Here is a 25,831-nt window from a genome sequence, read left to right on the forward strand (position 1 = left end):
GTCTGGTCATCTTCCTAGGGGGGCAGCAAACCTAGAAATCAGAAGGAAAGCTTTGAAAGTCTGGATACAGACAACTCCTCTTCCAGTGCAACCCTGAACAGTACAAGCAGGGTAAGTCCCTTGAATACATTTTACAAGTCAGTAAAATGCTCTTTAGCATCTTTTGGTCCAGTAGTAGTTCAACCATATGGTAGTTTTATTTGGGGCTTATGTATATTTACAATATCCATAATCCAGAAGTAACTTGAGCGTTAAAACGTGTGTGTTTGGTGGGGGGTTCCATTTCAAATCCAGTGAAGGCATTAAAAGTAAATATTCTCACCAAATACCATGAACATTTTCAAGATGTAGAATTAGATGACAGAGTTGAAAATGATCTTTGGCCATCTAAAAATGAGACACAGATCATCAAGCGCAAACTTCTGGCTTTTGCTATTATTCTGTACATGGAGCTAAGAATAGGATTTTGAAACCATTCTACCTATTCCTACACACCATGGACAATCTACATACATGTATGTGACCTTTCCATTACCTAGATCTTAAGAACCGGTTATCCAGCACTTTCTTATATTAACACCTGTAACATTTTATTATTATCCTAGAAAACAGACATGCGTGTCCCACGTTGTTTCAAGTAAGCTGTGTAATTTGCTGCAAGAGGATTATATTTATAAAGTGCAGAACTTAACAAAGTATGACTGCAGCTAGAAGTCTTTGCAATGTTTTCTTGGTGGTATTGTACTCCTTAGGAGCCTTCCATTACTGAAGCTCTTGCACAGCCACTTACTGCAAGCCCTGTGAAGGCACAAGGGTCTACAGGGGACCTGAAAAAGCTGGACAACCCTTCCCATGAGTCTCCTGGGCATGGATTCAGACGGAGGGCCAATACTCTAAGTCACCTGCCTATTCACAGCCAGCAGCCCCTGCAGCCAGTGGAGGAATCGCCAAGTATCCCCAAACCCAGGCTCATGAGGTATTACTCAGTCAGCACGGAGACAACACAGGAATGCAGGTGAGAGCTTTAAATCTGTATGAGGAGGTCATATGCCATTTTGAAACGATACTTAGAAAGTTTAATGACAAATATGTAGATCGCTATCACACAAAGAAAAAACAACAACATTGTGTGGTCTTTGTCTTTTTTATATTCCATAGCTTCTGACATATAGACCTGTATCCCTATCTTGATTTTGGTCTATTTATCTTGATGGTTTGCTGTCTTTACATATTTCTATCTATCTATCAGCCTTTCCAGACAGGGATTTGCCTATCTTTATCTATGTCTGTAGGCAACAAATTAATTGTGCTTCATTTGTTTCACAGAACACAGCATGTTTCAGGCTTTTAAAACCTTTTTCTGATTCTAACTTCACTTTCTAAGATCTGAATCTTCCTCTGTTTTTTTCTGCACTGCTCTTGGGCTAGCTTGAATGCACCTGACTGTGAAGACAAGGGCCCCACTGCTTCTCCTTCCGCTTCTACACCTCCGGCTCGTCTGATGCCCTCTGCTTCCTCTCCAAACTTTTTTAAATCCCTAAAGCAAAATTCAGGTGGAGAACAAAGTGGGCGCATGTTGAAGAGGAGGTGAGATTGCAAATAAATAACTTGGGTCTTAAACGCTTTCCCCCTCACAAACTGCAGTTGTAAAATAAAACGTTCTCCATGAAATAGGAACTTTAAGATTCACAGCAGTTAAGAGGCAGTTATTGTGAAGCTGACGCATACTGCAGGGTTGCTTATATTTTGGAATTTTGGACCACAGTGTCTCGGTGGCAACAGTCCATCTACTGCTGGTACACAAAAGCTACTGTTGTGTTGTCAAAATGATTACCCCCACAGTCCAGTGCAGGGAGGGAGGATCTTTCTAGCACCTCAAAGTTACATTCCTAGTATGTCGGAATTGTGCTAAAGGCAATGGGAAATATGCAACTGGTCTAAATTAAAATAAATAAATAAATAAATATAAAAAATAAAAAAATAATAATTGACTATTTGAACATTGTATTGATGGTCTGTAACAAAATGTATTTATACAGGGAAAAGTGTTCAGTTGAGAAATTGCTTGTAGTGCATTGGCCAACTATCTGTTGAGCACATGTCGGTCCAAACATCAGTTTGCATTCTTATTTTCTCTTTAGTTTGTAGTAGTAGCACATGCAAAGGAGAGGCTTCTCTGCAACTACTCGTCATCCAAGCACAACAGTAAATGTACAAAGATCATTATAGAACAACTGGTTGCCACAAGCGCGCCTTTATTATCGCTGGAAACGTTGCTTCCAATTATGACGATGCATCTGTTTACAAAACGATTCATAATAACAAAGACATAAACTGTAAACGTTATCAATAAACAGACATCTTATGTGTACAGTTAAGAAAGAAAGTATACTATAAATCATTTATGTTATTTAAAATATGCATTTAGGGGGGCATGTATCAAGATCGACCGACGCAGCGCCAAATTGGCCGAGTGTAAAGTAGCGCTCTCCGGGAGATCAAAAAGGGTAATGCGGTCCCTAAATACTCTCCCTTCTTCTCAGTACTCTTCCCTCTGTTCCTGGGTTGTTCAGGAAGGTTAGGAGCCTGCACTCTCCGTCGTAAGAAATACGTTATGACTGCTGCCATAGTGTTCTTTCCTATCAGCAGCTTTCTGACTTTTTCTTTGCACCCAAATAAGACCAATTTGAAATATGACTTTTTGTGGACCCTTTTAGGGCCGGCACTGCTGTCCTGCCACTTCATAAATCTCATTTTAATATCACAGACTTCATTTACAAATGAGCCCCACCTACAGTTTGCCCATGCATATAATTAAGGCTTGACACTCCTTACAGTGCATGGCTAATGGGCGACAGAGCGCATTGCATGGCGAAGCGCATTTTGGTGGTGCTAAGACAGCCTTAACTTGCCAAAAGTGTCATGATACATGCAGGGCAATTTTAAGGCTGGCGTAAACTCGGCTCTTAACGCTGTTGCAAAAGCTTGATACATGACCCCCTTAGTATACAAAAAATATGTACTCACTTTTTAGGTCAAAAAACAAATCCTGTTTTATTCATACATACAGCTTGTAGCAGTGTAGTAAACCTTTCTAAAACACCTGGGGCACTTGTCTTGTGGATTCTTAGAACCCTCCTACATCTGTAGACTTTCTACAATAGCAATGCTGTGCCTGTTGACCTTTTAGTAATCACTATAAGATGTAGAAAATGATATGATAGGGCACTGCTGAGCTTTCTTGGAAAGGGCACCCCCAGGCTTTCAGGACTAATTTATTGACAAAGCTCCAAGTATTTTGACAGACCCGTAATCATCAATAGTTAATCACACTTTCTTATTTGTCAACTCACACATGAATTGTATTATTTTTTTTTCTTCTCATTTTAATAAAAAAATTAACTAAAGTCTAAATGCAGTTTTGGGCATCGCCACCTATTTCTGACACTAAAATACCTTATTAAATTTAACTATGCACACATTACTGGTACTTTTCACATCTTGTTTTTGCCTTTTATCTATATATTTCAATTTTGTTACATCCAGTTATTGGGAAATTCGAAGAAAAATAAAAGAGAACAAACTAGCAAGAGATGAAAATGAAATGTACAATGGAATTTGAATGTTTTCTGCTATCTGAGCTGATGCATGTATTTCCCCTCCTTATTCCTGTCTTTTCTAAACTGCACTTCTCTTCAATAGCACCCTGAGCACCTCTCACCTTAGCGGCCTACGGGCAAGGCTTCACTCTTCTTCTTCTGTCCCCAATTTTCTGAAATTTCTGGCTCCAGTAGCTGAAAACAGCACCGTTGACTTTAAGAAAAGGTATGGCTAATTTGTCAAATGTTCCTCAGCGAGTAATGGTTATTAACCCCTTCCTGACTCTATGAGGGAGAGGTGGTGAGTAGACGGCTAGTGAAAAAAAACTGTGCTTTATTGTTAGTTTGAGCGTTGTTTTTGTTATTTTAAAAGTCACTTATTTTATGCTGACCTGTGTTCAAGAGGTGAAGCAGTAGGACCAGTTCCCACAAAAATCTAATAAAGCCTATATTGTTCCTGAAGAACTCTGCTTGTCCTGGTTCCAGTCTCTCACAGCATATAACAAGGTTGTGGAATTTTTGAAAAAAAACTTCTTGCCCAAGGGACTAAATGCTAGAGAAATCTACTTCCCCACTCCCCATTGCACAAAACACACACAAAAATAGAATATAACTTGTAGGATTTTGCTTTTAGTTAACAGTGAACAATAATAATTTTTGCATCATGAAATTTAAGATAAAAAGTGGCAGTGGCAGGATTATCACACGAAGATGTTCCGTTCACCCAAAGATCCAAGTTATGTTTTTTTTTTATCTGGATTTTCACCACACTGTTCATCAGTTACATCCAGCGCATTTTTTTTTAAACCAACTTTTTAAACATTTAAGCATATGTGTGTGTTTTTTTTTTGTTTGTTTATGATCTCAATAATGTGCAAATGTGAAGCTATGCTTATCACCATATCACCATTTCTAATGATAGAGTGTGATTTTTGCCCTCAGGGTCTGGACCTGTTCTTGTATTTATTTCTGCTACCAAGCATCCAAGATGTAATTTCTTTAAGTGTGTGCCCTCTTCTTTTCAGAGGGGAATAAAATACATTGAACTGCTCTTTTGAACTAACTTGTTGCTCTATACAGTTGCAAGTGTTTTTAAATCGTCCATTGGAATAACTTTAGATTTCTCATTTTAGTGACTTGAAGCATCGGTCCAGTCCTAGAGGTAATGACTGTGACAGCCCAGTGAGGAGCCGGCGTCATTCATGGCGACAGCAAATCTTCCTCCGAGTAGCAACACCACAGAAGGGTTGTGACTCGCCCAGCAGATATGACGGTAGGAATGTTATAGAAACTGTCATGTTTCACAGTTGCATAAGAAGACAGTCAAATGAAGCATGCAAGGCATGTCAAAATATTTGACATGCTACACAAATAGTTCAAAATCAATTGCTGGTTCAAATATGTGAGAAGGGCAGGGTAATTTACATTTAATAGATAGTGTTGCCTACAGAACGTAGTTAAAATGATTTGTATTTTATTTAACATTTTTACATTTAGCCACTAAATGGCACTGTTGTTCATCACAGCTCTCTTCTAGTGTCTATGATCTGTTCAGGCCCTTGATGTGTACATCTATAGGATATAATCTTTAGCTACATCAATTGCTTGGGCTTTTGTTAGAAACGACTGTCTTGACAGATGTTTGCTAATGTATATGCCATAATCATTCTTTATCTTTCGTTATGCATGTAGCATCAGGTTCATGGAATGCAACTTAATTATGTTGTTCAGACAGTGACTCCTGTGGTGCTGTAGTATGATATACAGAGTGAGGTGTTTTATCATGGTTCAGGCAACCCCTTCTCGAACTGTAAAATGCTCTATGTTTTGGACAAAAATAATTATTAGAATTACACCAAAATATTTTGTTTTCTATAAACTGTAACTTATTAATACTAACTTATTATATTACTGGTAAACCTACTTCAAGGATCAGTGTGACCAAGTCTGTGCAGGAAATTTGCACACTATTAAAACAAAGCAGGGTATGCCTTTTATATTTAATATTGTTTTACATTTACAAAGACATCACACCTAGTGGTTATATTAATACAAAATGTGTTTGCATTCACCCCAGGATCGCATTCACACCAAACCCCCTATTCTGAAGAGAATGCTGTTTTGTTCAAAGAATGATTTGTGAATTTGTTTGGGTGTGGAAAGAATATACCTTTTGTGCTATCTGGCATGTTAGGACAAGGTACCTTGTAGAAACTCTCCGTTTTGTGGTAACAAGATTTTGTTTTTAGAATGCAGAAGAAATAATGTTATCCAACATAAGCAGATCTAAGTAAAATGGTCCCGGATCCCTTTTAAAAAGTGTTGTTAGGATAGTTAGGATATGTGCATTTATTGTCCTTCAGCCACTTGATCCTAATTATTAAGTCTCCCAAATCTATAAATGCTTTTATTTTTTGCATAACAAATCCAAAATATAAATAAAGAATAAAAACAAATTAACTCCTATACAGTACATAGAGAAGATGATTTGTAAAAAAATAAAGGTAACTGTTTTAATATTGAGTAAGCCATAGTGCAAAAACTCTAACTTCAAAGACATGATAACACACCAGTGCAGGGTGAGATTTATTTTATATCTTCGGGTAATTTGTTGGCACATGAATTGAGCTTGATTTTTAAGCTTTAATTACAAAGTTTGGAATATGCACATCCCTTAAACAATTAACCAGAAATTAATACAACATCTATATTGGTCATTTCTTCTGGGACTTTTGGGAGTTAAAGATGTTTTTTTGTTTTGTTTTGTTTTTTTAAGTGTATGTTTGCTTAATTAAATAAGTAAACAGAGGATGGCTGAAAAACTAATTAATTAACAAAACCTTTCAGCACTGGTTATAGAAAAGGGTTGTTCATGAAACTGTTCCAGACTGTTAAGGAAAACAGGTTCTGTGAATAGGGCCCCCAAATTGCATTCAAACTGAAAGAATTGTATGCAAATATGTGCCGTGCCTTATCTGAAATGATACACTATCTGGAAACAAACATGCTTATAAGGGCGACAGGCAGACCAAGCAGAGGCGCCCGGTGAGCTGTGTAGTAAAGAGGTTCATTGAAAGATAACAATCAGACTTGGGTTGGGTTGTAGGGCGGGTATGGGATATAGTTTCCTGAAATGGAGGCTTGCTTTTTGCCTTGGGAGAACAGTAGTGCTTTGACAGCATTTTTTCTTTTCTTTTTTTTTTTTTATATGGGGTGAAGGCCCTTCCCTCAAATAACTGAATAGTTCTCTCAGGTCTAGAGTTTCAACATGAAAACTGTAAGAGAGATTTGTGTTCAGTTATGTTACGGCTCTTTTGACAGTAGTCGGGAGGGTTTTGTTTATTTGTTGCATGTTTTGCCTTGCAAAAAGGAGACTTTTGTAGGCAAATTAAATTGTTTTTGACATCATAATAAAGTTTATTTTCATTTTTTTTTTAGTACCAAAAGTGCATTATTCTGATAATGGAATTACCTGGTTGTAAGTGCTAGGTTTCTTCAAAAACTCATGGTAAAAATGTGAAGTTAGGGAAAAGTATTTGTTTTTATTTTTAAATGTTATATAATGTTTAATTATTATTATTATTATTATTATTATTATTATTTTTATTATTATTATTATTATTATTATTATTATTTATTTTTATTATTATTATTATTATTATTATTATTATTATTATTATTATTATTATTATTTATTTCTTAGCAGACGCCCTTATCCAGGGCGACTTACAATCGTAAGCAAATACATTTCAAGTGTTACAATACAAGTAATACAATAACAGCAAGAAATACAATAACTTTTGTTCAAGCAAAGTACAAGTGTGACAAACCACAATTCAATAATACAGCAGATAATAGTGATAGTTACATCAGGATGTGATTAAATAGTGATAGTTACATCAGGATGTGATTAAATACAAAGTACTACAGGTTAAACACTTGGCAGATTACAGTATTCTGAAGTACAGGATTAAATGCAGTAAAATAGGGGGCAGATAAGAGCAAAATAAAGCACATTTACATGAAGGGTGATAGTGTCCCAGGATACAAACAGAGGAGTTCTACAGGTGCTGTTTGAAGAGGTGAGTCTTAAGGAGGCGCCGGAATGTGGTCAGGGACTGGGCAGTCCTGACATCTGTAGGAAGGTCATTCCACCACTGCGGAGCAAGGGTGGAGAAGGAGCGGGCTCTGGAGGCAGGGGAGCGTAGCGGAGGTAGAGCTAGTCTTCTAGTGCAGGCGGAGCGGAGAGGTCGAGTGGGGGTGTAGGGAGAGATGAGGGTCTGGAGGTAGCTGGGTGCAGTCTGATCAAGGCATCTGTAGGCTAGTACAAGAGTCTTGAACTGGATGCGAGAGGTGATCGGGAGCCAGTGGAGCGAGCGGAGTAGTGGAGTAGCGTGGGTGAAGCGAGGCAGAGAGAACACCAGGCGGGCAGCAGAGTTCTGGATGAGCTGGAGCGGACGGGTGGCGGACGCAGGGAGGCCAGCCAGGAGGGAGTTGCAGTAGTCTAGGCGGGAGAGTACCAGGGCCTGGACCAGGAGCTGGGTAGCATAGTTGGTGAGGAAGGGTCGGATTCTTCGGATGTTGCTCAGGAAGAATCGGCAAGTGCGTGCCAGAGTGGAGATGTGCTGGGAATAAGAGAGGCAGGGGTCCAGGGTGACTCCAAGGTTCTTAGCTGAGGGGAGAGTGTGGTAGATTCCAGAGGAACAGAGATAGAGAGATCAGAGGAGGGGGAGGAGGAGGGAAAGAAAAGGAGGTCAGATTTAGAGAGGTTGAGTTTGAGGTGATGCGAGTGCATCCAGGAGGAAATAGCAGACAGACAGGTAGAGATACGGGAGGAGATGGTGGAGTCAGAGGTGGGGAAGGAGAGGAAAATCTGAGCATCATCAGCATAGAAATGGTATGAGAAACCATAGGATGCGATGAGGGGGCCCAGGGAGCGGGTGTAGAGAGAGAACAGGAGAGGACCCAAGACTGACCCTTGGGGGACTCCAGTTAAGAGAGGGTGAGGTGTGGAGGTTGCTCCACGCCAGGTTACCTGGTAAGTGCGGTTGGAGAGGTAGGAGGAGAACCAGGCCAGAGCAGTACCAGAGATCCCCAGGTCAGCAAGAGATGATAGTAGAATAGAGTGATCAACAGTGTCAAAGGCAGCAGAGAGGTTGAGGAGAATTAGGACAGAGGAGAGAGAGGCAGCTCGGGCACACTTAAGTGAGTTGGTGACAGACAGGAGGGCGGTTTCAGTGGAGTGGGCAGAGCGGAAGCCAGATTGGAGAGGGTCAAGCAGAGAGTGGTTGGACAGGAAAGCAGAGAGCTGGCGGTGTACAGTCCGCTCGAGGGTTTTAGAGAGGAAGGGTAGGAGGGAGACAGGACGGTAGCTCTGGAGGGAGGTGGGGTCGAGGGTAGGTTTTTTGAGGAGGGGAGTGATAGAGGCTTTTTTGAAGGCAGAGAGAAAGATACCAGAAAGTAGAGAGGTGTTGAGGAGGGAGGAGATGAAGGGGAGTAGAGCAGGAGCAGCAGCAGCTTGAAAGAGGTGAGTGGGGAGGGGGTCCAAGGCACACGTGGTGGGTTTGTGACCCTGGAGCAGAGAGGAGAGGTCAGAGTCTGAGAGGGGCAAGAAGGTGGAGAAGGAGGGTGAGTGAGTAGGGGATGTAGTGGGTGTAGGGGTTGGAGCAGGAGGGGGTGCGGGGGAGGGAGAGGTGTTAAAGAGTTTGCGGATATCTGAGATTTTAGAAGAGAAGAAGGAGGCAAAGTCATCAGGGGAGATAGAGGAGGGAGGAGAAGGTAGAGAATAGTTTACGTGGGTTGTTAGTGGAGGCTTAGATTACAGATTGGAAATAAGCACATTTAGCAGAGGAGAGAGTAGAGGAGAAGGAGGAGAGGAGAGTGCGGTAAAGGTCTAGGGCAGCAGGGAGTTTGGTTCTCTTCCATTTCTTTTCAGCAGATCGCAGTGTGATTCTTGCCGAGCGGAACGCAGAGGAGAGCCAGGGATGGGGAGGGGAGGGGCGAGCAGGTCAGGAGGTGAGGGGACAGAGGGAGTCGAGAGAGGAGGTGAGTGAGGAGAAGAGGGTGGAGGTAGCAGAGTCTACGGAGAGTTGTGAAAAGGAGTCGATAGGAGGGAGGTGAGAGAGAGCAGTGGAGGCAAGGACAGAGGGGGAGAGAGAGCGGAGGTTACGGCGAGAGGTGACAGTGGGGGTAGGAGGAACAGGGAGAGGGGGGAGAGACAGAGAAAAAGAGATGAAATAGTGATCAGAGAGGTCCAGGGGGGTGTCAGAGAGGGTGGAGGGGCAGCAGGCCCTGGAGAAGGTGAGGTCCAGTTGACGGCCAGCTTTGTGGGTAGGAGGGGACGGAGAGAGACAGAAGTCGAAGGAGTGAAGGAGAAGGAGGAATCCAGCAGAGTGGCTGGGGTTGGAGAGATGTTGAAGTCACCCAACAGGACAGTCGTGGTAGACAGAGAGGGGAGGGAGGAGAGTAGATAGTTGAGTTCATCCAGAAAGTGAGTGAGAGGCCCAGGGGGGCGGTACGTTTAATGAGTAGAGCTGTGCCTGTTTGGTGCTGAAACAACATAAATAATGATTGGTGTAACTAATAACAAAGGTTTATACATTTTCATGTTGCAACCATTGCCAAGGTTTTTTTTTTTAAAAAAAAAAAGTCAGCCATGTTATTTATATTGAAAAGCTATTTAAATTCTTGTGAAATCCACTCCCTAGTTTTTAAATATGAGGTGTTGCAAAAAAATATTGATATTGTCAGTAACTAATGTATTTTCAGGAACTATGGCATTTATTTATTTTGTTAATTAAATATGTTGTAGATACTTTAGTGAGATGACAATTACCCATGCCTGGCATTAACACAGACTTCAAATTGTTTCACACTGGAATATTCTTATTCCAAGTGGTAACACAGTTAACTGTTGCCAGTTGTGTACCTCCTAAGACGTTTAAAGCAAGCAAGGGATAATTGTGCTCTGATGGAGTTATGTGAAGACATAATCATATTTTGCATAGTTTGGCATCAAATCAGAATCTTAGTACATTAAGTTGTTATGTAACTTCAGTGTGTAGCAGCTGCCAGCAAGTGACTCAGGGTTTTTTTCATACCCTATACCTGATCAGCTTTTAGTAACAATAACATAACATAATAAAAAAAAAAGTGACCCTCTGTAAAATAGCAAAAAGGAACAAGGAAAAAAAAAAGGTATCTGGAATATTTCTGGAAAATACAGCTGACTAATGTTGAATTGTATTCTAAGTTAATACTTTATGTGTAGGTTTGATTGTTATTAGAGCTGCCACCGTGTGCTTTTTGAGCAAGACGACTGCAAAATGATGGAATGTACTAGTGAATGGCAAATCGTGCAAGTAATGCTGGATTCGGAGGGTATAAACACTATTGCAGACCAATCGGGTACTGTTTGTGTCGGAGGAATTTTGTTAACAGCGTAGTTGGTTCCAAGAACATAGTTCTTGAGCAAAGGTTTGAAGAATATAATCTTAGCATGGCATCAGGGACAAGAGCTCCTGAACCTGGATTCTTTAAGAAAAGCTGTAAAATATTGGATAACCGAACATAATAGTTTGTGGATTGTGGATGTTTTGCAAAACTGGGAGGGTTCGAACGAGCCTTTTTGTCCTGACCAATTTTTCAACTTCTCCCTTTTGAAAGAGGCTCACCTTTCCTGTTTGAATAGGGAGTGGATAGCCACAAGGGACTTTCCTTTATGACAAGAACCACTTAGTTAATGCTCAGCTAAATAATACCCTTAAATTCAAAGAGGTTATTAAAAAATAACTAGGTTGCATTCTCTTCTGCCTTGTTTTTGGATTTAAACAAATAAAATAATTGAAGCAGATTATGTACATTTTGATGTGATTCCAAAATAATTACCAACTATTATTGTTGAATTAATTATGGCAATTTGACTTGAACCAACCAAACAAGTCTTTAATTCATACTAACAGAATTCAAATGTTATCATGGAGTTATGATCAGAGGGAGAGTCCACTTTGGGGTGTTGGTATCCATTAACCCCCTTTGCTGTGTTGCCACTGATTCTACCTAACAGTAATATTAAGAATACAGGAATACATAAAAATAAGTATTAATTATTTATTTTTACAACCTTTTAGGCCCTGGTATGCAAGATCAGAGGAGGTACAGTGAGAGTTTTGGACATAAAAAATAACCTCCAATCCATTAAGCATTTGTTTTTATAAAGATTAGAATTAATAACATTACTATGAAAACTACAAAAAACGAAAAATAATTGGATATTCTAAATTGGGAGAAAATAATAAAAATAATTGGTGACTACTAAATAAAAAAAAAAAAAGTGTTTTAATTTAAAAAACAAAAAATAATTCCCTTTCAAAAATGATACAGGGCCATTTACATCTAATTTTACACTGGTAAGTACCAAGGAATTTGTGCATTAATCTCTGCATTCTGAGAAGGATTTGTATGGAAGGGTGAAAATCAGGGTTACTAAAGTTCATTGCGACCTTGAGTCAGTAAACAACAGGTTATATCTCAGTAAAAGTGTGATATTTAATTCGCTCGCTTGTTGATTTTATTGGATTGGATTGCCAGCAAACGATCACATAAAGAACTTGCATTTTACTACATGTTTTCTGCAGACAGTACATTGCACACTGTTCATCTTTCTCCCACAGAATGGACAGATGTAGCTGAATTGCCCTCAAGAGCACCTCTGTCTCCTGTGTGTGTAGATGGTCTGGTTCCAGTGGTAGAAGAGAGAAAAAAGACCCAGCATGAGCTTCGGGAGCTGTGGAGGAAAGCCATCCTGCAGCAGATACTTCTCCTGAGAATGGAGAAAGAAAACCAGAAACTGCAAGGTGAGTTGCAGTGTAAGTGGCCTTTGAAATGACTTTATATCCCTGACAACAACAGTTGTTGTTTTTTTTTTTTTTGTTTTTTTTGCTTTTTACTTTTTATTAAATAAAGAGAAGAACCTACTGAAACTGAGACCTCTCTTTTTAGGAAGGTGGAAGCAAAAAAAATATATGAAACAGACTGCATGGTCATTTGCCATAAATATGCTGTCACCTAAATTTATAATTTAGTTTATATATTTCTAACATTCCTTGGTCTATCACATTACATTTGTTAAGTTTAGCTTTGAACATCCTACCTTGTAATTTGTTAAAAGATGAATCTGCTCAGTGTGTGTTCGTTTTCGTCGCTACCGAGTCAGCGTGGGGGTGGTAGCGGTGAGCTGAGCCTAAAAATAATTGGCTATTCCAAATTGGGGAGAGAATGATAAAAACAATTGGTGACTACTAAATCTTATCTTCTATAGTTTAATGAAATGTTTTTGTATTTTAGTATTGCATATTTCTCTGATACTGTTATGTAGCCATTTCCTTTGTTGTAGTTTGCTATGAGTGCTTTTCTCAAACGTGAATCCAACTCCTTTGTCTTGACCATCATCATCTGTGTTGTCAAAACGTTTTTTTCAACAGAAATAATTACCGCTTTTCTGGCTATTGGTTTTATAATGCAGCTTAATTAATGTGTAATGGTTTTCAATCAACACATATATTTAATTAGTTGTAATACATTTTTACAGACCTATTAATGCAAAGATGCCAATACTTTTGTCATGAAGAAATATTTGAAATTACTAAGTGTTTATTTTTATATATAAAGATTGATTGTTAAACTACCAGAAATTGTGTATTTTAGTCTGTCATATTATTTAGTGGCTAATGTATACGAAATGCTTGTATGTTTTCTTGTATTATCCTATATTAAGTGTAGGGTGCCATTATTTTTTATTGCAACCTACTTTTTTATCCAACAGCTGTAGATTCTCAAATATGTATTTAAACAAAAACAAAAAACTATTGGCTTTGAACAATTAGGAATCATTAAAAAAAATCCATGATGCACATCAGTTTAATTTAAAAAAAAATTTCCTAAACTGCAAATACACTGTAGTACTTTTTACCCATCACTCCCTCTGTGTCTCTGCCTGTTTGCACAGATGGATGTTGGCTAGCTCTGTGCTTGTTGACAGTTGCTCGCTTTATATTATCCCAGAAAATAACTTGCTGACGTACAAAGGGCGAGCTGTGCACTTGACTGTAGGTTAGAAGATGACAGATGTGCAGCCTGGGGCAGGGAAGGGAAGGAAGGGAGTGACTGAGCAGACTAATCAGAGGGTGTGAAAAGAAGGACACTTTAAAAATAGTTTTCCTCAGGCAGAAGTGATGCAATGCATACCATTTTTACAGCAGGTTGACATCCAGTATTTATTTTTTTTAGGTTAACATTTCACAAATCCTGTTTTCTAATTTTTTTTAAAAAAAACCCTTTGGATAATCACATTTTTCTCTGCCCTCAAATCATCGAAGGCTTTCGGGTTATCTTTTACCAGAAGCTGGGATTGCAATTTCAACATCTCTGTTCTACAATAAATACAAAAACAGTTACTGTATATGACCTTGTGTTTTTTTATGTTATTCAATCAGACTTCTAAACATAAGAGGACACCCCTTGAACGTAGCCCTACAGGGATATCAGAAAATGTAGCTTCTGGAGTGTTTTTCTTAAACTTCTGGTTTGTTCAGCATTTCCCAAAATAGTGCTGTAATGTCTTGATTGCTTACAAATACCTGTATGTACTGTAGCATATCATAATGTACTATACGACAGCGGAACTGACTGCCCCACTTATTTCTATAGGGATTTAAATTTGGTATATGTATGCAATAAAGCCCGAAAAGGGCATTGTCACGAGATGAAGTCGAGTGCCTCCAATCATCGAGAAGTCTGTATAGTCAACGTATACTGACATCCTGAAGGGCCTTATTGCATTTATAATCCAGGTCAAACACTGGATTTGAAAAAATAAAGCAGAAGTAATTTTTAGGGCATTTTTTAAATTTATTTTTTATTAAATATCCTTACACCAATAAAGGGACCACAAAAGTAGTTCCATTTATAACTTTGAACTACACACCAAGATAAGTAAATTGATTTAATGAGCCATGCAAATAATATGTTGAATTTTACATTGCCATTGAAAAGATCCCACAGGAGGCGGAATTGAGATGACACTGAATTATTTTTTTTTCTGTGCGTGCAAGACGATGTTTCAGGAAACTTTCAACAGATTGGGAGAAAAAAAACATTTAAATAATGACTTCTCTGATTTCAGTAGTTTTTCAAGGTCTGTGTCGCAGAGAGGTGGATAATGTGCAGAAGTGTCTTTTGTGTATTTCTGTAGCGTTTACAAACCACTAAAAAGACATTATTTGAAGTGACAAAGTCGAGATCAGTGAGTATGAAGACAGCTATTTTATTTTATTTTATTTATTTATTTATTTATTTATTTATTTATTGGTATTTTTTCTGTTTTGCTATCTTCCAGTTCATTTAATTGTTCTTCATCCAAATTGTCATGTCTACTTCCTACTTTTGGGATTTTTTTTCTGGTAATTGGTCACTCAGTATTCTAGTAACTGTAAAAAAGATGGCTACCTGTACTTTAAATTCTGTGAGGCAGTGCAGTGATTTCGAATATGTGACAAGGCTCCAGCTGTCTATAGCCATCCAATATACGGACAGCTAGAACCTTGCTTGACCAATCACATTGCTTGCTTCATGTTCCATTGTCAGCCCTGGATTGTAAGCTAAGATATACTAGCTCGGCACAGAATTGCTACATCCTGTGATAAACACAATGTCATAAAGGCTTTACTTTACCCTTTTCACTTTAAAAACATAATCCTGAAAAATGATTGCCAAAATGTCCATTACTTCTGGGTTTTAAAGCATTTTAAACCTGCTACTGATACTGAATTATGTAGAATATCACATGAAATTCCGGACCAACAAGAATTAAACAAGACTGTTCATGACCTAAAAAAACAATGTTGTTTTTGTATGCTTTTTGCCATGGGCTTTGAAAGGGAGGAACACTGGGAGGTACAGTACAAGTTTGTTAAACCTTTCAGTATACAGTACATGTAATTGTGGCTTTTACAGAACATTGGAATGTATTCCTCTGAGAGGGGGGCATTCCATTATGCATTGTGCCAGCAATTGCTTACATTTTACAAGGTTGCTTAATACAAGCACAATTGTATTACAACCCTGTGTGTATTGCTTTGAATTTTGTTGATGAAACAAATTGGGCTGTTTCAATACAAAAAGTGAGCTGAATAATTTGATATGGAATCTGCTTGGACTACGGTTTTATTTAATATCTGACTGAGCTGGATGTGAATGTAGTAATGATCACTGCAACTCTATATTCAGGGATCTGAGACCAGTAAGGTTAAAAATAAAAAAGGTGAATTTTAGCACAATAAGGTCAGTTTTATGTATTATTATTGTTATTTAAAAGAAAGAACAAAAGTTAACATTTTTCTTGAACAAGAGAGATATTAATATCAAATCAAAGTATAGTATCTAGATACAATTTAGTAAGACCCTTGTTTTATTATTTTAAAATTATAATGACAGGTGCTTTGAAGTACCAGGTTTGTGTCAGTTTCCATTGCAGGCTGGAGGTTGAATTGATGTTTTGAAAATGTACAATAAGCTTTGGGTTTATCACAGCATTTGCTGATTATGTACTTGGTTTCCTTATTTAAGTAAGTGGGACATTTAGTTCCATTGTAATATAACTCTGTATTTACACTACACCATGGAGTTTCCAAGTTAGTTCCAATATGATTCTCTTAAAGCATGTTCTTGGGTAAATATTTGGAAGTACTGTAATGATTATCATATCAGAAAGTATTACTGGGAAACAACATGTACAGTGCATATAGAAAGTCTACACCCCCTTGAACTTTTTTTCACATTTTGTTGTGTCAGTGCCTCAGAGTTTCATGCATTTAAATGAGGATTTTTTCCACTTATCTACACACCATACTCCACACTGTTAAGGGGAAAAAAGTTTTTATTGAGAAAAAGATGATATATTAAAAATACAAAACTGAAAAATCATAGTTGGGTAAGTCTCCACCCCCCTGAGTTAATACTTGGTGGAAGCACCTTTGGCAGCAATTACAGCTGTGAGTCTGTTGGGATAGGTCTCTACCAACTTTGCACTCCTAGATTTGGCAATATTTGACCATTCTTCTTTACAAAACTGTTAAAGCTCTGTCAAGTTCCTTGGGGAGCGTTGATGGACAGCAATCTTCAAGTAATGCCATAAATTTTCGATTGGATTTAGGTCAGGGCTCTGACTGGGTCACTCAAGGACCATTTACCTTTTTGTTCCTTAGCCACTCAAGTGTAGATTTGGCTGTGTGCTTTGGGTCGTTGTCATGCTGAAAGGTGAACTTCCATCCCAGTTTCAGCTTTCTTGCAGAGGGCAGCAGGTTTTCCTCAAGGACTTCTCTGTACTTTGTTCCATTCATTTTCCCTTCTATCCTGACTAGTGCCCCAGTCCCTGCCGATGAGAAACATCCCCATAACATGATGCTGCCACCACCATGCTTCACAGTAGGGATGGTGTTCTTTGGGTGATGTGCTGTGTTGGGTTTGTGCCAAACATAACGCTTTGAATTTAGGCCAAAAAGTTCCATTTTAGTTTTGTCAGACCACAAAACCTTTTGCCACATGGCTACAGAATCTCCTGAGTGTTTTTTTGCATACTTCAAATGGGATTTAAGGTGGTCTTTCTTGAGTAAAATACAGGCCAGATTTGTGGAGTGCATGGGATATTGTTGTCTCATGCACACTGACCAGTCTTGGCCATAAAAGTCTGTAGCTCTTGCAAAGTTGCCATTGACCTATTATTATTATTATTATTTATTTCTTAGCTGACGCCCTTATCCAAGGCGACTTACAATTGTTACAAGATATCACATTATTTTTACATACAATTACCCATTTATACAGTTGGGTTTTTACTGGAGCAATCTAGGTAAAGTACCTTGCTCAAGGGTACAGCAGCAGTGTCCCCACCGGGGATTGAACCCACAACCCTCCGGTCAAGAGTCCAGAGCCCTAACCACTACTCCACACTGCTGCCCCTAGTAGCCTTTCTGATCAGTCTCCTTCTTGCTCGGTCATCCAGTTTGGAAGGAAGGCCTGATTTAGGAAGGGTCTTGGTGGTGCCATACACCTCCTACTTCTTAATAATCATCTTGACTGTGCTCCAAGGGATATTCAAGGCCTTTTGATATTTTTTTATACCCATCCCCTGATCTGTGCCTTTCAACAACAAAACTCCTTGGTGCTCATGGTTGAGTCTTTGCTTTGAAATGCACTACCCAGCAGAGGGAACCTACAGGAACTGCTGAATTTATCCTGAAATCATGTGAATCACTACAGTTTAACACAGGTGGAGGCCACTTAACTTGGTGTGTGATTTTGAAGGTGATTGGTTACACCTGAGCTTATTTAATATTGTTATTACAAGGGGGGTGGACACTTATCCAACCAAGCTGTTTCAGTTTTTATTTTTTTTTACAAATTTCTAGAATATTTTTTTCACTTGGAAGCTGTGGGGTAGGATGTGTAGATCAATGAAAAAATTCCAGGCTATAAGGCAACAAAAGGTGACAATTTTGAAAGGGGGTGTAGACTTTCTATAGACACTGTATGTCTAACTGTCTACAGATCAACTTCTTGTTGGGTATTTTAAAAGAAACCTTAAAAACATTCAACTCTGTTTCCCATGTGCTTTTTAATCACAGTAATTATACTGGGCATAGGAATGATTATGGAAACCTAATTTAAAGGTGTACATCCACACACTCAAAAACAAAACATTTTCAACAAGAGTCCTGAAGTTTGCGCTATGATACAAAACTGCAACACCCCTTACCTGATTACTGTTTTCACAGTGAAATTGTGTCATTGCTTTTAAAATTGTCTTTTTGATCTTGTCTTTCTTATGTTTGTTTGTCTTAACCTAGGTAGTGTTTTAATTTTATTTTAATGATCTAAGCAGTGGCAAATCCTAATACCTAACTCAAAACCTGTCACTGCCAGGCCCCCACTGTTGGATTACAATAGCTTTAAAAACATAAATACACTACATCTACTATAGCAGTCAATCCTGCACTGGAACTTTGACACAAGCATTTTGAATGTTGACTTGTGATGGCTGTCCAAAGAAATTCAAAGACAGCTGTATTACACCACTGAAACCAGGTGGGGTTATAGAGCTGTGTATTTTATGCAACAGTTACTGAGAGGCAGTTTTAAGCAACGGGTGATTCTGTGGGGTTTCCTTGGTCTTGCAATGCTATACAGAATGTATGTCGGCCTAACTCTGTATTCAATGGGCAGTCTCTTGTGTTTATGGATGTTTTTTTTACAAGAAATGCTGGAATTATTTTCCCCTCAATTTGTTTTTTTCTCCCCAACTCACCACAACACCTCAGGAGAATAGGTCAGTGGGATGTTCTCCGATCCCACTGCCAAACCATTGCCTCTACACCTAGAGTGGGTAAAGGTCAAACCTGCAGGTGTTCGCGTAAGCTCAATAGTGAGGAAATTCAGTTCCTGATTTTACGACTAACTAGAGTTAACTTGAATCTATGCTTCCTTGACTAAATTTACAAATAATTAAGAGTTTAAAACTGTAAACCAACTGCTCACGTAAAATGAATATTGGTCTTTCCTGTAAAAAAGTTATTTAGAAAATTGGTCTGCATTGGCATTAATACAGGGCCCAGTACCCCTTTTTAACAACTTCAGTAATGCTAATATTTGCTGCTATTGCAAAAAGTATAAATCAAGTTGCTTGCGACAGCTGGTATTTTGTTACTGTTCTTCAGTAAATATATCATGGCATGCTGTGGAAGCAGCCTTTCATAGCACAGAAATGCTTAAAGGAAATCTTGATTCCTTCCCAGGAACATTCTTGCACTCTATGAATAATCCGATGGAAGTAGGTCACTAGAAGGAGGATGTTTTACAGGGGAAGTGTTTATCAAAGAACATGTCTCTAGAATGGAAAATGTAGCATATTATAATCCAAGAAGCAAAATATGTATGTGATATAAGCATGGGGAAGCACATGGAAGCATGTCAAAGCATAAACAAATGACAAAAGCATAGAAGGCTGTTGTAAATGCATCAAATCATGGGAAAAGCATTAGAAAAGTAATGTGGAAATGTACTATGTTAAACTTTATTCAGGGAAAGAGAATTTAGGCATAAAAAGCTGTTGCACCAACTCCGATTTTGGCGGGCAGGTGTAGGGTTCACAACATGCCAGTGTTTTGTTTTTTATTTGAATTCTTGATGAAACACCCATGTAAACTTCTGGAAAGATTCCAACCTGTTATTTTAATATGCCAATGTGTGCTGTTTAGCACATAGTAGGGATACACGTGTAAACTCAAACGAGCAGGGACATGTACATTGCCACCAGCATTGCCCAAACCTTCCGTGACCATACCACTCTCTTACGGTGTAAGGGACAAGTTCATTCTGCATGCCTATTTGAGCACCTACCCATTTTCCAAACATCTATTGTATTAGCTTTTACTCTAACATGGGTGGAGTATCATTCGTGCCACACGATATAATCCTTATTTAAACATTCTATCTTTTGAAAACACTGTTTACAAGTATTTTGAATTATGTAACCAGATTATTTGATGTCTATATTGAAGTTTCTATTTTTCTTTTACCATAGACATTTCTGTACATGGTCATCCTTTTTTAATTACAGTAATCCATCATGTATCCGCCTTAACCATTTATCCACCATGATCAAGCTCTTCAGCACACTTTGTGTGTGTGTGTGTGTGCATGTTGGCAAGTGAGTCAGTGAATGATAGAGAACCAGAACCAGGATTGGATACCGAAGAGTAAGTAAGCAGGTCGAAACCACCGACAGCCAGGGCGAGTAGCCAGAGTTAATTTATTATTGAACAGAGAAGATTAGTTCAGAGATTGCAGATCCTATCAAAGTTTTTGTACACTGTGGTGTATGTGCTCTGTGCGCTACCATTGCTGGAAGTGTCACGTGAGTTGTTCAGTGTGTTGATATGTAAATAAATCCCATTTGCTTGCAAGGCGTATCAACTTCAACCTCCGTCTTGATCTCCTGCCTGTCACTCAGCAGCGAATGCACGCACCCACACTGCAGACGGCTACCTTGTCACAAGCATTAATACCATGTATCTTTCTTAACAAGGTATTTAGGAGAGTTCCATAATAAAAGCTGAATCTCAAACAATAATTGTGTGAATATATTAATTGTTACAGCTGTGTATAATGGTATTTAAAACAGGATTCATTTATCCGACTTTTTACATATCTGCCCTATTTTTAGGATATTTTCCACATGACATAATTTGTAATCTTTTATATGGAATTCAAATGATGATGATGATTATAAGACTTTTATGAAGTTTTTTCCAAGATTGAATTGGTGATAGTAATTTGTTTTATGAAGTACAGGTGTATGGTGTTATTCTGTGTATAAAAGTTATATTTATATTCCCTTTGTGCACATTGTTAGGACACAATGTGTGTGACTCAAATCTATCAAGCAGTAGTTTAACAGTTAAGAAAATAATGACATTGTTATTTCTCTATGAGGCTGTATCACATGCAAATAAACAAGCTTCTTCTGTTTGTTGCACAGCTTCAGAGAGCGACCTTCAGAATAAACGGATTAAACTAGATTATGAAGAAATCACGCCCTGTCTGAAAGAAGTAACCCTCGTTTGGGAGAAGATGCTAAACATGCCAGGAAGAGCAAAGATCAAATTTGACTTGGAGAATATACATGTTGCTATGGGCCAAGGTAATAGTTACATTTGTTTACATTTAGGTAAATGGGTTGAAAACCTCCCTTTGTGGCTGTCCTTAATTATAGAATAGGTGCTTTTTTGTCTCTCGTTATACACAGTTTCACCTGAATAACTTGTTTTTACTGGTTTCTTTTTTGTGATTTACTGTGTTTCTTTGAAAATAAAAACAAGATACGACAATCCTAGGGAGCAAAACATTGATTTTAACTGCAAAATGTGTTTGTCCTGTGCCTTGCCTTTCACATCATTGCACCTTTACTGGAGCAAATGTTAAATCTATAATAAACCTTCACCCAATTTTCAAACTACGTAACTGATGTCCCAAGAGAATAGGCCATACTTAATATCTTCTGTTAGCTTGTGACATTATCTTGGATTTATTATGCGGGTGTTTATATTGTTGTCACTATAATTCCCAGGTATAAACTGTACCTTGACAGGAAATAAAGTTAGAATTGTGAAGTGCTGAGTGATTCCTCTCAGACAGGAGCCAAGTGGAAACATGTGCCAGCTATAGGAAGAATGATATCAGAAATTCACTTTCCCATTGTGGTAATTTGGGCAAACGTCAATGATATTTGGATTTGTTATAATTACATGAAGCAATGTGGCCCCTTGGGTGTGTCGCACAAACGGTGTTTCCATATGGGTGCCAAAAACTAATGCTTGAATCAAAAACAAAAATGGGCAGACCCTCCCCTTTTAATGCTGTGGTTTTTATAAATATATACCAAGCATTTTATGTTCAGCTATATATACTATACAGTATACAGAATTGCTCTCGAAAAAATCACACAGTTCATGTATCTATTGAAAGTGGTGTTTTAATGCAATGCACAATTTAATTTTAAAAAGGTACCTTATGTAGGGGTCCTGCAGTGGCACACATTTTAAGGATATTGTTGCACTGTTTTGTGATGAAACAAATACATAATGAGGTTTGTATACTATGTTTTAAAAAGCATCCAGTATCATTTTCATCTCAAGATTATGAGGTGGTATAAATACAACCACTGAGTGCCAGCGTTGTCCTGCCTGTTTTGTTGACAGGTGTACCTCGACATCACCGTGGGGAAATCTGGAAGTTTTTAGCTGAGCAGTACCAGCTCCGTCACCCATTACCAAGCAAACACCAGGCAAAAGACACGCCATATAAAGAACTATTAAAACAGCTCACCTCTCAACAGCATGCCATACTTATTGACTTGGGTAAGTAAACGTAGACACTGTTTAGAATAAAATATAGTTTTATTGTTGAGCTTAAATCTCTCTCTCTCTCTCTCTCTCTCTCTCTCTCTCTCTCTCTCTCTCTCTCTCTCTCTCTCTCTCTCTCTCTCTCTCTCTCTCTCTCTCTCTATATATATATATATATATATATATATATATATATATATAGTACTGTAAAGTAAGGATGCTTTCAAAAATAGACATGTTAATAGTTTATATTTATCAATTAACTAAATGCAAAGTGAGTGAACAGAAGAAAAATCTACATCAAATCAATATTTGGTGTGACCACCCTTTGCCTTCAGAACAGCATCAATTCTTCTAGGTACACTTGCACACAGTTTTTGAAGGAACTCGGCAGGTAGGTTGGCCCAAACATCTTGGAGAACTAACCACAGTTCTTCTGTGGATTTAGGTAGCCTCAGTTGCTTCTCTCTCTTCATGTAATCCCAGACAGACTCGATGATGTTGAGATCAGGGCTCTCTGGGGGCCATACCATCACTTCCAGGACTCCTTGTTCTTCTTTACGCTGAAGATAGTTCTTAATGACTTTCGCTGTATGTTTGGGGTCGTTGTCATGCTGCAGAATAAATGTGGGGCCAATCAGATGCCTCCCTGATGGTATTGCATGATGGATAAGTATCTGCCTGTACTTCTCAGCATTGAAGAGACCATTAATTCTGACCAAATCCCCAACTCCATTTGCAGAAATCCCTGACTTTGTGCAAGTGTACCTAGAAGAATTGATGCTGTTTTGAAGGCAAAGGGTGGTCACACCAAATATGGATTTGATTTAGATTTTTCTTCTGTTCACTCACTTTGCATTTAGTTAATTGATAAATATAAACTATTAACATGTCTATTTTTGAAAGCATTCTACTTTACAGCATTTTTTCACACCTGCCTAAAACTTTTGCACAGTACTGTATGTATGTGTGTATATATATATATATGTATATATATATATATACTCAAAATAATTTAGCTTAATGTAAGTTTCAAAATATTGACACCGTCATCCTTGTAATTAATTAGTAGTTTTTTGGGGGTTTTTTGTGTTATTATTGTTTTTGAAGTCTCATATTTAGAAAACATATTTTATTTTCAAGTGCACACCCCTATTGCTAATTTTTAAATCACTCCACTTTAGAAATGCAGCTTTTATTGTGGTTGAAAAAAAGGAAGGAAGGAAACAAGGAGAGCACACATAACATTTTTAAAATTCTAGAACAAACTAAATATCTGAAATATGTATAAGGCATAAAACATTTATTTCATCCCAGATCATGAAACAAAAGAATCTGTCCTTGTGCTACGCTTCACATACATTCCATAAACAACAACCAGTTTCAAGTGAATTAAAGATTAGCACTGCTGTTTACAAATTCTGACAAGAGTAAGAATCGGCTTGATGCATTGGTTAAAAAGGCTTGGACTAGGGACACTGTATTTGAAAACTTTAAGATCTTTTTTTTGTAATCTGTTAATTTCTTCTCCATCAATCAAGATGCGTGTTCCGCAAGCATATCAGTTAGTTTTGCCATTTCTGAATTACATGGAAAAAAGGTCAGTGTGGTCCAGTGGTTAAAGTCCAGGGCTTTTAACCAGAAGGTCACCGGTTCAAATCCCACTTCTTCCACTGACTGACTCACTGTGTGACCCTGAGCCAGTCACTTAACCTTCTTGTGCTCCATCCATGTTAAATCAATGTCCTATTGTAAGTGGTTCTGCATATAATGCACAGTTCACAGCCTACCTCTGTAAAGCGCTTTGTGATGGTAGTCCACTGTGCTATATAAAAATAAATTTATTATTATTATTATTATTATTATTATTATTATTATTATTATTATTAAGTGTATAATCTTACTAAATATTGTGTCTATAATATATAGAACAGGAGTGTTCATGGAGTATTGCACAGCAGTTATTGAGGGCTTGTGGGTTGTTTATGGCCGTTCTCATGAGCGAAATAACCACAGGACTCAATGATCGTTCATGGAGTAGTCTGCAGTTAAACAAGCACAATGTATGGAAAATAAAGACTGTTTAAACCTACATTTAAACACCTAAATTGAGAGAATTGCTTTTGTTATTTCAAACTCTGCATCTGTGGTGTGGTTCGTACAGTCATTCTATCTGTGAATTTGAATGGATAGATTCTGTTAGCATGTGACATTATCTTGAATTTATTTTGGAAGTTCTAAAATGAAATCCTATAAGTAAATAAATAATTACACAGCAGTATTGAATATGAACAAGTTATTCAATGCTAGAGCTCTCAACACTCGTTGTATACATACAGCCCAAAATGCTCAGTTTTCAAGTTGCTATTATTACCACTTAGGGATTGTGAATATGTATGTACAAGTACAAAATGTAACCATTACCAGGCATGACTCCGCCCCTGAGGTATCAAAAGGACTACGCTCACAGATCTCGGCTCCATATTTCCTTTCAAGACTGACCTGATAGGAGAGCCTTGTTCAGAGAATTAATTTGTTGCTTCTGTCTGTATATATTTAGCATTGTTTTGTGTTTTACACAAATTGTATGCGATATTGAAACTAATCGCTGTAATAATTTTCTATTACGCGTATTGTGTGCACTATAGCCGGTTGCTACTTGCATCCTGCTGCGGCCTTGTGCCCTGCGTGAAGCCAGCAGCTCGAGTCACTCCTTCCCAGGGATCCAGCAACATACGTCGGCTGACTTTGTGCTCTCCCCTCTGGCTGCATAGCTCCGGCTGGAGCTTATTTTATTTCTTTTTAGCACTATACAAAATGTTTTATATTATTTGTGTAATTGTTTAATTACTGTTTTTTTGATAAGAAAGTCTATCTCATTGTGTTTTTTCTGTTTTTGTAGATACTATGCGCAGACCTGTCTGCAACATGGTGCTCCGCACGTGTGCAGCAAGAGCAGCTGCTGGGCTGAGTGCTTTTACAGGTGTGCATCCCTGTACGTTGCAACCCGCGGTGACTGCGAACTGGTGGACCTGTACTGAATGGTACCAGGGTCACCAACCCGCTTTCGCTCCCGACCTGGTACCAGATCGGTATCGAAACGGGATAGAGGTTACTGCACCGGTACCAGTACCAACCCGGTGCTAAAGTCACTGAACCATTATCGAACCGACCTGGTGCCGTCCCCGTACAGACCCGGTGCTAAAGTCACCAACCGGTACCAAACCTGGTTCCAAAAGGTGCCAAAGCCACTGAACCGGCCTGGTGCCGACCAGG

General features: G+C 38.4%; 1 protein-coding gene across 9 annotated transcripts in view; it reads left to right on the forward strand.

Annotated features, from left to right (window-relative positions):
• The window catches only part of LOC117421240 (TBC1 domain family member 1-like), a 97,787-nt gene that overhangs the window by 56,031 nt on the left and 15,925 nt on the right, over nt 1-25,831 (forward strand). For 4 of the 9 annotated variants that reach the window (XM_059032483.1, XM_059032490.1, XM_059032517.1 and 1 more), the window contains 8 exons: nt 19-111; nt 753-1,015; nt 1,429-1,587; nt 3,703-3,825; nt 4,733-4,872; nt 12,272-12,466; nt 21,193-21,354; nt 22,412-22,570. In XM_059032483.1, coding sequence (XP_058888466.1) covers nt 19-111; nt 753-1,015; nt 1,429-1,587; nt 3,703-3,825; nt 4,733-4,872; nt 12,272-12,466; nt 21,193-21,354; nt 22,412-22,570 — 1,294 coding nt within the window. The remainder of the gene's footprint in view (nt 1-18; nt 112-752; nt 1,016-1,428; nt 1,588-3,702; nt 3,826-4,732; nt 4,873-12,271; nt 12,467-21,192; nt 21,355-22,411; nt 22,571-25,831) is intronic. The other 5 variants (XM_059032537.1, XM_034035367.3, XM_059032503.1 and 2 more) reach the window with 4 other exon arrangements.

Source organism: Acipenser ruthenus, chromosome 1, assembly GCF_902713425.1.
Source record: "Acipenser ruthenus chromosome 1, fAciRut3.2 maternal haplotype, whole genome shotgun sequence".
Classification (NCBI taxonomy): domain Eukaryota; kingdom Metazoa; phylum Chordata; class Actinopteri; order Acipenseriformes; family Acipenseridae; genus Acipenser; species Acipenser ruthenus.